Genomic DNA, 12009 nt, shown 5'->3' on the forward strand with positions numbered 1-12009 from the left:
TGATATAGTTAAAACTTACTGGTGAACTTTTAAGTTAAGCTTTATTTTTGGTCTTCATTTAATCGAAGTAATAAATCTGGTTTGGTTGGAGCATTGAGTACAAACTTATTTTGACTCCCTAGGGATCTAGAAATGAAGGCTTACAGGTGTCATTTTTCTTTTTATTCTTTAACTCTTCTACTTTCTTTCCTCTTAACCCCAGTATCAGTCTTTCCAATTCTTTAAAGTAATTGAGATTTCAAAAAAAAAAAATGTGCTTTTTTCCATGATAGGACCACTTCACACTAGACTTATTAATTTCTAGCAGTAATTGTGGTCCTTCCTAATCCTTTTAACCCCATTAAATATTTTCCAGATAGGATTATTATTTTTGTTTAGTTTAGTTTAGTTTTTCATTAAAACATTAAGGACAAGTTGTCTTTCTGACTTTTTCCTCTTCCCCATATTATCAATTTTCTTTATATTACAATGTAAGAACATCTTTCAAAATTAAATATATTAGATTATTCTCTTCCTTTATTCTATGTGAAATAAAAGTAATATTTTAAATTATACATGTTTATATTATAGTTTTTTCCTTAATTACTGTTAAAAGCACTCCTCTCTCCTTTTTCCCTGAGTTTCTAGAATCATTGATTTGCAAATGTTAAAACAGAATTTGAACTGAAAATGTTCTGTGAATATTATTATTTTTCTAACTTTTTAAGTTTGGGAAAATGTTTTTTAATGCTTGATTATCCCATATGAACTCTTATGTAAATTTATTTTTAGCCTTATTTTCAAAGAGATTATTTGCCATCATATCAAAGAAACTAAAATACATCTTGAAATTTTCTTTTGTTGTGTATCCCTTTACTATTGTTTTACATTGTCCAAACATTTACTAGGGTTTTTTTGGACATTTTGCATTTTGTTTGATAGTTTCACACAGATTTCTTTCATCCCTCTGTAATTTATCAATGTGTAATCTGACTAAAGTCAGACTTGTAGAAATTTTAGATTTTTAGAAGTGATTCCGAGAGAAATTTAGTTTAAGAAATCATACCAGATGACAACACCTTGCTACTGCTTTTTTGTGTCTCCCACTATTGTTGTAAATTAGGGTAGCCTCTAATTGCATCCAATCTTTTAATTTCTTTGTTTTAGAGATAATTACATATTTTATTTTTCTCCCTGTAATTTATGTAGTTTATGCTAGGACTCTTGATTAATTGCCCACTGGAATCATCTGGATTTATGGTTGTACTGGTTCCTAACGATGATTGATGGGACTATCATTTTATTGCCATCTAACTTTGGTTCCAAAACGTTATCCACGTGCATTAGATTCTTTTCACTTAGGTAACTTTAAGTAGAAAAAAAATTTCACAGGATACCATACCCAAGTCACCTAATGATACTTAATTGTCTTTTTGATATTTTTCTTATCCCCTAAATTTCAGGTATTGTCATCTTGTTTCCATTCATGTGTGCTTATAATCTCCTTATGTTATTTTGGAGCAAGGATTATGCTTTTTTTGCTATTTTCTATCCTTCTCATAAGTGATATTGACTTAATGTTTATAAATATTTTGAATGGAGTTCTTACATTTCTCCAAGGGACATTTCAATTCTCTCTTTATCCCACTCCCCATATATATATTGCATATTGCTTAGTATCAGACTTATAGGGTAGCATGTGTTTTTCCCAAACCATCAAATTTGTCTTATATTTCATCTAACAATTAGTTAAACAGTTATAGTATAGTAGAAGAAATCAGAAGCCCTGAATCTGAGTATTGGTTCTGATATCCATTAGCCAGGTGACTGAGGGCAAGTTATTTTACTTTCCTAAGCCTCAATTCCCTTATCTATAAAATGGGGGGAGAAAAAACTTTTGCTATCTGCCTTGCTGTTGTGAGGAAAACACATCATAAACTATAAAGTGATAAATAAATAGGTGAATCTATCTCTCTGCTAATCTTTCTATCTGTGCACACAAAGTATTCTTTGTTTTTTCCATTGTTAGGCATGTGTGATTGGACATTTTCATGTCTACAAAAATATTCAGAATCAATTGATTTTATTTGAACTTTACAAAATATGTGAAATTTTCCTGTGTTAATTGTCCTTGTTTTTGACATTTTTCATGTCTAGGTAAAGAATAAAATGACAAAGGAACAGTATATTAAAATGAATAGAGGTATCAATGACAGTAAAGACCTTCCTGAAGAATATCTCTCAGCTATCTATAATGAAATAGCTGGAAAGAAGATATCAATGAAAGAAACAAAAGAACTAGCGATTCCTACAAAGTCAAGTAAGCAGAGTAAGTATCTAAATTATTCTAATATTGATCAGTGCAGAAAAAGCTTCTTTATTATATACACTACATGATTCCTCTCTTGTTTTATAATAAATTATCTCAAAATATTTCATTGTACAGTAAATTAAACAATGTTTATGAACCTGAGGCCAGTCTTTATGACAGCATATTGGGGCCAAATCAGACAAAGCATTGCTAGGTATGGGAGGAAACTGATACATAGAAATAGTTGAGATAAACTTTATTAATATAGTTGACTACATAAACATGTTACACTTGGAATTGTAGAGTCTACTTTATACCAAATTTCCCCTCTTTCTCCCCACCCCATCCCCTAGATGACAGGTAGTCCAATACATGTTAAATATGTTACAATACATGTTACAATATATGTTAGAAATATATGTTAAATTCTCCCAGATTTTTTTAACCAGATAAAACATTCTTTGCCTTAATTACTGATTAGTGATGCCTTGATTTCCAGATGCTCCAGATACAAGAGCATCTCAGCAAAATACTTGGAACAGGAGAGGTTACAGGATTCACTTTACTACCTATGAAATTTTCTTCTCAGCAAAATTTTGCTTAACTGTTGATCAATTCTTTAAAAAAAATCATACTGGTAATAAATGCAAGAGTTATTTATATTCTGATCTCTCCATGCTCTCATAAGACTAAAAACTGAATAAACATTTGAAACTTCACACCTTACATCTGAGTCAGTCTCTATCTTCCTTTTTTGTTTGTTTGTTTTTTGGGTTTGTTTTTTGTTATAAACTTGCCACTGATTCCAAAAACAGATTTTCATGCACTATCATCACCACATTGACATTTTTATAATTGTTCCATTGTATATTGAGGGAATTTCACACTTGCCTGTTTATTACTTTAACACTTATAAGAGGATCAGAGTAGGATTAGAAAATATTTTTTCTGCAAACATATGAAATGATAGAAAATAGAAATGTTTAGAAAATTTTATGTTTTGTTTTATAGATGAAATAAAGCTTATTTGATATCAGTACTTAAATTCTATTCAGAGACACAACCACTATCACCATCAGCCCCTCCCCCCCAAAAAAGGAAAAGAAAAATGAAAACAAACAAAGTGTTTGGATAAAAATGTCAAGAAGATATATTCCAGCTACTTTTTATTGTGTTTTCCAAAAGATGAGGGGTAATATTACAGTAATGTCCAGGGAATATAAATAGAGAAAGATAATGAAAGTGATGGAAATAGGGAAGTAATTTAAGACTCTCAATTTAAGAGCTAGAAATTTGGTTTTAGTAGAAGATAGTGAGCAAAAGAAAAATATTGTACTTCATTGGCCATTACTTGAGGTGGATGATGATTGTCAACTGCTATATTTATAACATGCTTAACTTTTCTTCTTCCAGCCTGTGTTTTCCACACAAATACAAACACTCAGCCTCTACTTTTTCATTTTTTTCCTTCTGGCTCTTCTATAATATTCTAGGATTTCCCCCCTGCCTTTTACCATTACCTAGAAGCAAGGTATCAGACTAAGAAACTGGAGGCAAGAAGACCATGGTAATACAATGAAACATCTAAAGACTCTGAAATGCCTTCATTACCATACACTTCTTTGTTCCTCCAGAAATAGCAACCACATTTGGTGTTGGAAGGCAATTTTCCTTGGCCTTTCAGCTAAATCCTCTTGGCGCTCAAACTCTACCTGTTGTTCCTGACTCTATCCTCAGACTTTTTCCTCTAAATTGTTATTTTGTTTACTAGTAACCATTACTGTTTACATTATAAATAAGATAGTAACTGGGGAAAATTCTATTTTTAAAATTTACCAATATTAACTATACATATATAAAATCATTTTTGCAGATGTAGCCAGTGAAAAACAGAGGAGGCTTCTGTATAATTTGGAAATGGAACAAATGGCTAAGACAGCTAAAGCTCTCATGGAAGCAGTAAGCCATGTTCAAGCACCTTTTACCAGCGCAACTCATTTGGAACACGTGAGACCTATGTTCAAGGTGAGAATTTTAGTGATTTTTTTCTGTAATAAGATACACTTTGAATTAATTAAAATGCTTTGATTAATAGTCAGGAATAATGAATAGATTTGAAATGTTGGTTATAGTGTATAGTACCTGATGCTTAGTAGACAATAAATGCTAGTTGATTGATTGACATTAGTGATTCAGAATTTAGTTTCTTTAACTTACACATTTTTTTCCCCTCCCCATCTACAACTTGGATAGACTCTTGATACTGTTTTCTCAAAGGCATTTTTGGTTTGTTTTCATGGTTTAGGAAGGCATTTTTGGTTTGTTTTTATAGTGTAGGAAGACAGTTTTCCTTGGCCTTTCCGCTAAATCCTCTTTGCTCCCAAGCTTTACCTGTTATTTCTGACTCTGTCCTCAGACTTTTTCCTCTAAACTGTTTCTTTGTTTACTAGTAACCATTATTTTTTCCATTGTAAATAAGTTGGTAATTGGGAAAGTTGGGTTTTAGAATTAGTTTTTCCATCCACATTTAGGAACTCCTAGACTGGAGGAATATGTTTTTCAAACATTTTTTTCAGTAGGAAAAAGCAATTTACTTTAAAATATAGATGATTGACAGAAACCTGCAATTGCAGAAAACTTTGATCATTATCCTTAAGTGAAAGTATGTTCTTATCCTACATAAAAACTTCTGCTATTAACTAAAGCTGGAGTGTATGCTTTAAACTTTCCTGTGGGCTCCTATTAAGTGATTTAAGTTATCTCCTTCCCCCTTTGCCATTTTTTCCTCAGTCATCACTTAAAGAGCATAGGAAAATTAATATTTTGAGTTAAATTTTTTTCCATTTGTTATGTTTAAAACATGGCTAAGTATTTTACTTACTGGTCTTGAAAAGAGATTTCTCAGCCCTTCTATTTCTACGACCAGATTAACTTCAAAAAGTTCTCCCCTCATTTTCTCAAATAGCCTATCATAATTCTGCCATGAATTTCATTTTCTCAATATAGTTTCTAAATTTTAAAGTTTCATTTTATGTATTCAGAGTATATTTTATAGTTTCTCAGAAACTATATATATATATATTTACAGTTTTTCATGAAAATTAGTATATTGTCAACAAAAAGTATATGGATGCGCATACAAGTTGAATTTTCAGAACATATTTTATTTTTTAACTTTTCTAGTTGGCCTGGACACCTTTTCTGGCAGCATTCAGTGTAGGCCTACAAGATTGTGATGATACGGAAGTAGCTTCTCTTTGTCTGGAGGGAATACGATGTGCAATCAGAATCGCTTGCATTTTTAGCATTCAGGTAACATGGAATATTTTGATATGTTTGGTTTTTGTAGTCAGCTTGAAAAATGTTATTTATGTTATTAAGGTAGCATATCAATACAAAAATTTCTCTTTGTATATCTTTTTTGCAAATGAATATAGATTTTATGAAATTCGTTCAATTGAATGAAATTTAAATTAAAATTTCCACTGTTTTATTCTGGGTTTTTTTGTGATTTCTTTTGTTTTATTTCTTGATGTGTTTAAAAGTCATGATAAAGCTTGACGGAAGTTTCTTTTCCTAAAGAATATTAATTTTTAAAAGACTATTTTCTAAGTTTGATGACTGAATATTTTATTTAAAAGTGTCAGGCATTTTAACATTTAGATAGTGTTTTCAAACTTATATGAACATAGCTCTCCTGTGATATAAGCAGGTACTTTGAGTCTTTTTTAAGCTGTACTTTTATTTCTGTGTCAAATATGTACATATGATTTGAAACAAATATGTGCATACATACCTATCTATACACAAATACTTGAATCCACTTAGTCCAGAAATAAGGTTTGTTTATTTTTTTTCCATTCAAATAATTAATGGTCTTTCTCTGTTTCTTTCTTTCATTCAAAGCTTGAAAGAGATGCTTATGTTCAGGCACTAGCCAGATTCACTCTGCTCACAGTGAGTTCAGGTATTACTGAAATGAAGCAGAAGAATATTGACACAATAAAGACCCTTATCACAGTGGCTCATACAGATGGAAACTATTTGGGAAATTCATGGCATGAGGTATAATTAGTTCATTGTTATGTTTATTAATGTATTTTTGTTTTATGAGATGTATTAATGCTAAATCATTAATAGTGAATGTGGTTGAAATACTTTGAGTAGAATTTATTTATTTGTAATAAATATGAAATACTTTAAAAATGTTACAGCTTTTTATAGTATGGACTTAGTTTTACCTTTGAAAAATTATGGCTACTCTCATTTCAGCTCTTTTCAGGATATTGATTTGTTGTTTGTTTATTATCATTAAGATTCTGAAATGCATCAGTCAGCTGGAACTGGCACAGTTAATAGGGACTGGAGTGAAGCCACGTTACATTTCTGGCACTGTCCGAGGCAGAGAAGGCTCTTTCAGTGGAACAAAAGATCAGGCTCCAGATGAGTTTGTGGGTCTGGGACTAGGTGAGAATTTTTTGTTTTTTAAAATAGAACTGAAATGTGTTTTTCATCTTCTCATTAACAGTTATTTTCCTAAAGCCCTAAAAATATTACCTGATGAGTTTTGTATGTGTAATGAATGAGAATAACTAAAAAGGTTTTCTGGTCAGCTGTCAAATCATTCTGATAATCCTTGCCAGGCTTGATATCAGGGAGAAATGTTGATATTGGGAGCAAAAAACTCAAGTAAAGACAATTTGTGTTAAACAAGAATATGGAGTCCTGTCAGGAAGAAAAGAAAATCCAAGAAATTATGTGGCCAGGATAGAAGAAAACATGTCTGAAATTGAAGGAAAATTGGTTTTAAGTGATGGCAATTTACTTAATACTACACAGAGATATATACTTTATACTATTTTGGATTGTAACTTTATTTCTTAGGAATTGTCCCTATTTGCTAAAACCAAAAAATCCTAGAAAACCCAAGTGTATTTTGCGTTTGTTTCAGCAAAAGGATAGAGAACAAACTGCATTCGTTATCTAAGGTTAGCCTTGCAATGGATAATTCTTGGGAAGTTACATCTAGCTGGCCTCCCAAAAGAACCCAGAATAATACCAAAAAGATCAGGTGATTGCTTAATTGTAGAACTGCCAGCAATAGGCTTTTTGTCTATAATGGCTGAGTGATTGGGTCAGTATAGTCACAGACTTCAAAATCCCCTTCCTGGGACAGTTTTGACTATGATTGGGAGGAACCTGTGGGGCTCATTTTGCCATATTGTGGGAAAGAAATCAAAGATGTGATAGAGCCTGACACTTGAAAGCACCTTAGAAATTATTTCCCAAATGAGGAAACCAAGGCTTAGGGAATTAAATTACTTTTTCAAAGTCAAATAAGTAGTGAGGAGCAGAACCAGGATTTAAACCTATATCATTTGACTCTAGTTCCCAAAGTGTACCATGTAGAAATTAAGATTACAGAATCAGGTCTTGTTGCTGGGAGACAAGAAAGAAAATTAGGGACTGTCATTTAGAAGAGCTATGTCCAGATGAAACAAAGTTATACCTCTAATTTCTGTAGGGGTCTTCCATATTTCTCTGGGACTACCTCATGATTCTGGGCCACTTTCTGATGAAACCATTGTGGTTTATCAATTTGCTGGAACTGTTTCCATTTGAATTAGAAGCCTTGAGGCTGGTAAAAATGTTGTTCTGGGAACAGAAAATGATTGAAAGAATCAGCATTGAACTATCAACATGGTGGTAAAGAAATGGAGATACAAAGTTAATAAAGGGGGAGAAAAACCAAAGCTCAACAATTTTTTGATAGAGATACTTATTTGAACCCAGTAAGACATTTTGAGCTGGAAGTGTTCTCAGAAAGGCTGTTTTCTCTATAATCACTAAGCAATCTCTTGTTTTAGTTCCCATTTTTATCTTTTCCTGGGAATAGAAATGGGCATTTCACAAGTCTTCATTCTTTCCAACTGATTACACATTCTATGATACTTATCTTATAATTCATTTAATCTTTAAAAAACGTTAAAGATTGTTTAATCTAACTGCATCCATCGGCATTGAGATCTAAAGAGGTGTTGACTTACCTAACATTTCACAGCTATTTAGTATCAGAAGTTGCACTCTTTATGTAGTATAGATTGCGTTAAAAAATGCATGTCTTGTTATGTTTTGTAATATAAAAAAGAACACTTTTGAAAATGTTTAGTAATATAGTTAAAAATGAAGTAAAATTAATTTGGTCACAGAACATTTAAATGAAAATTACTCTAGTATACTTTTGCACAAGGTATCCTATTAAACAAGTGAAAAGATAATTGACCTCTCACACATACATATGATCATGTCTGCTGACCTAATAAAATTAGGTTTCAAGATCTATACTTCCATCCTAGTAAAATGAACTGAAAAAATGTTTACAATATGTTATAAATTTAAATCTTGAATTGTAAGAAATTATGCATGCCATATATGTACATTTAAAAGAAAAAGAGCTAGTGGCTTAATCATTTTAGAGATTACTTTGGAAAACCATCACAACTATATTCTTTCAGTTTAATAAATATAAATATGCACATTTTTCATCAGTTACTTGAAAAATTAGAAACTGGTGGTGACTTAATATTTTGTCATCATGCAGATTCTTGAAACATTCCTTCAACTCCTGGGCAAGTGTTTCGGACTCTTTAATGTATACTTATGAACAGTAATTTATTTGAATCTGTCTTTGGTCAACAATAATGAAAGTTCAGATCTATCAAATAGTAGAATTTATTCTTATATGTTTGTTATTAACATCTTTACAGACAACTGAACCGCTGATAATTTCTCACCGAGGATCTCCTGCTTTAGTTAGAGTCCTGATAGCACATCTATTATTGATTGTCTTTTTAGCATCTTGCCTAATATCTCTTTGTATAATAAATTTCCTGCCATATGTCTGCAACTATTATTCTTCTACAGAGCTCTTTATTCATTGTGTGACCCTACAGGAATATATTGCTCATCATTCATTCTATTGGGTACTATGTTAATCAGAATTTCACTTCCCTCTTTAAGGGATACCAGTATTCCATTGCTCATTGTAATTTAATTTTATAGTGAATTCCCATATTCTAGGGGTTTAAATGTTTGTTCTCTAAGCTTCTGCTGGTTCTTAGTCAGTTTTGGGCAGATAAAAATAATGTCAGATGAAACTAATTCAGACACTTCAGTACCTTCTAGAAACTCCTTTATCTTTGTTATTCTGTTGAGGTTGGGACTGATACAGATGTTTATAATCCTTTGTTTGAAAAGCTATCTATATGTACTGTGCTTTGTGAATATACTCATAAACTATTATATTTAAAGAGATATATTTAGGGGCATAGAGATCACAACAGGCATAAAGATTGATAATATGTTGTTTCCTGTAGATTGTGCTCTTAATTTTCTTGTTATAATAAATTATCTTTAAAATATCAATTTGCATATTCATTTATCAGTTACTTATCAAATATTTACTACTTGTGAAAAGGAACAGTCAGGGGAAAAAAGTCTTAAGTCTGTTCTATAGGCTCATCAGTTGAAAGTACTAGATATGTTCTCTAATGGAGAAGATTGTCCGATAAGAATGCAGGGTAATTTAGACAGGGATAAAACTGAGAGGTGAGTACTTCAAGATGTTAAATGATAGATCCAGAGACCTAGATGGCAATAATAGGAATGGAAAGGCATTTTTGCAAACATGTCAAATAAATTTATTAGTAGTCTAAAAAAAGTGAAAGAGAAGAGAAATCAAGAATGAGTTTTAGAATTATGATTTTGAGAAGTTAGAAGATTTGTACCATTGATGAAAAAAGGGAAGTTTGACTTTTTATTTTAAAAGGAAGATGATCAATTCAGTTTGAGTATTTTGAATTTGAAGTGAAAATAGAGTACCCAAATGAAAATAACAGGCTGTAACTGAACTGGGAAATCAGGATTAGATATGTAGATTTGGATATTTTTATAAAGGTGATAATTGAAACTGTGAGTCTGGGTAAATGCTGGGTTTTCTAGGAAAGTTGATAGACATTATATACTGAGTAGTTTTGGACTAATTTTATTAGATTACTGGGTTTGTGTTTTAATATGTTTAGATTCTTATTATCTTTAATAGTCATTTTTTTATCTCTATAAGTAATTTTTATTTATAGCAACAGCATGTATATTTGGCAACCCTAAGATAATGTTACTAATAATGTTGCTAAAAAGAATAGCTCATAAAACCTTTTTCTTTAATCAGGAAAATTGATCCTAATTATTTATCAGTCATAATTATGTGCCTCTACCGAATTGTCTTTGCTAATTTCCTCCAAAAAAGCTGAACTAACTTCTTAATTTATTTTTATGGTAGTTGGAGGAAATGTGGACTGGAAGCAGATAGCAAGTATTCAGGAATCCATTGGAGAAACCAGCTCTCAAAGTGTTGTTGTTGCTGTAGATAGGTAAGGTACTCATTTTATTTCCTTTTCGGTTCACTACTATTTGACTTACTTAAAATAGCAAATAGTGTTTTTAGAAGGTTTAGGTATTTAGAGGAACTGCTAGAATTACTTATAACTTAGTACTCCAGATTTACATCTATCTGTATACAGAAATGGTTGGTAACCTAATATACTAATTATGAAGAACAGAAACAAGTAAATTTATGGATTTTAAATTGAAGTTTTAGTTAAAAAAAAAAAAAAAGTACAAGTAGCTGAAAGAAAATACATTTTTTGACCACTTTTATTTATGGATATACTTTTTATATCTATACATACTATGTTACATTTCTATACTGATTTTTTTTTTTTTTTTTTTTTTTTTGGTCTTGTCCCCTTAGGGCTAATGTCCTTCAAGCTTTTTTCTTAGTCTTCACTTTTTTCCTTAATTTTTTTTTTTTTTTTTGGCAATTTTATCCACTCTTAAGACTTCTATTCTCATCTCTAGGTAAAACTTTATGTACATCACTGATCCCTCTCCTCTGAATATCAGTCCTGCATTCTTAACTACCTGTTGGATAGCTCTACATGAACATGCTGTGGACACCCAACCTATTCATCATTTTGTGCCCAAATTATGTCCTTCCTAACAACCTCTTTCTTAGAATGATACCACCATCTTCTTACTTATCCACACTCAAAATTTTGACATCATATTTGACTCTTTTCCTTTACCTACACCCAGTAATTTGCCAAGACCTGTCTAGTCTACTTCTGAATTCTTTTTTTTTTATCTATCTATTCCTCTGTATTACTGCCATTGCCTACCCCTGCACAAGACATTATTGCCTCTTTCCTCAAAAATTATTAGTCTCCTCCTTCTCAATGCATCTTTTATTAAATTAGCCTTCATAATGCATAAGTATATTTTCTACACATTGTCATTTTCCTACTTCTAAACCATTCAGTGATTCCTCATTGCATGTAGATTGAAATCCAAATTAAAATCTCAACATTTAAGCTCATTTACAATATGGCTGTAGCCTGTCATTCCAGTTTTATTTCATTCTATTCCCTTTTATACACTCTATTTGAGCCAGTATGGGTCATTACCTATTCTTTGAATATTTTTTGCCTTCTACTCTTATATAATAACTGTTCACTTTTAGAATCCAGTGCCTGAATACATTTATTTCCCAAGGATCCCTCTAAGATCTAACTTAAATGACACTTCTTGCAATAAGTACTTGTACTATAATCAATACTCTTTGCAATAATCTTTCTCTCTCTTCAAATTCTTCTGGAGTCTTT

General features: G+C 31.3%; 1 protein-coding gene across 1 annotated transcript in view; it reads left to right on the forward strand.

The window, feature by feature from the left end:
- The window catches only part of ARFGEF1 (ADP ribosylation factor guanine nucleotide exchange factor 1), a 147325-nt gene that overhangs the window by 87515 nt on the left and 47801 nt on the right, over positions 1-12009 (forward strand). The window contains exons 18-23 of the mRNA XM_031946292.1: positions 2137-2308; positions 4164-4315; positions 5474-5602; positions 6197-6355; positions 6607-6757; positions 10629-10719. Coding sequence (XP_031802152.1) covers positions 2137-2308; positions 4164-4315; positions 5474-5602; positions 6197-6355; positions 6607-6757; positions 10629-10719 — 854 coding nt within the window. The remainder of the gene's footprint in view (positions 1-2136; positions 2309-4163; positions 4316-5473; positions 5603-6196; positions 6356-6606; positions 6758-10628; positions 10720-12009) is intronic.

This window comes from Sarcophilus harrisii, chromosome 1, assembly GCF_902635505.1.
Source record: "Sarcophilus harrisii chromosome 1, mSarHar1.11, whole genome shotgun sequence".
Classification (NCBI taxonomy): Eukaryota; Metazoa; Chordata; class Mammalia; order Dasyuromorphia; family Dasyuridae; genus Sarcophilus; species Sarcophilus harrisii.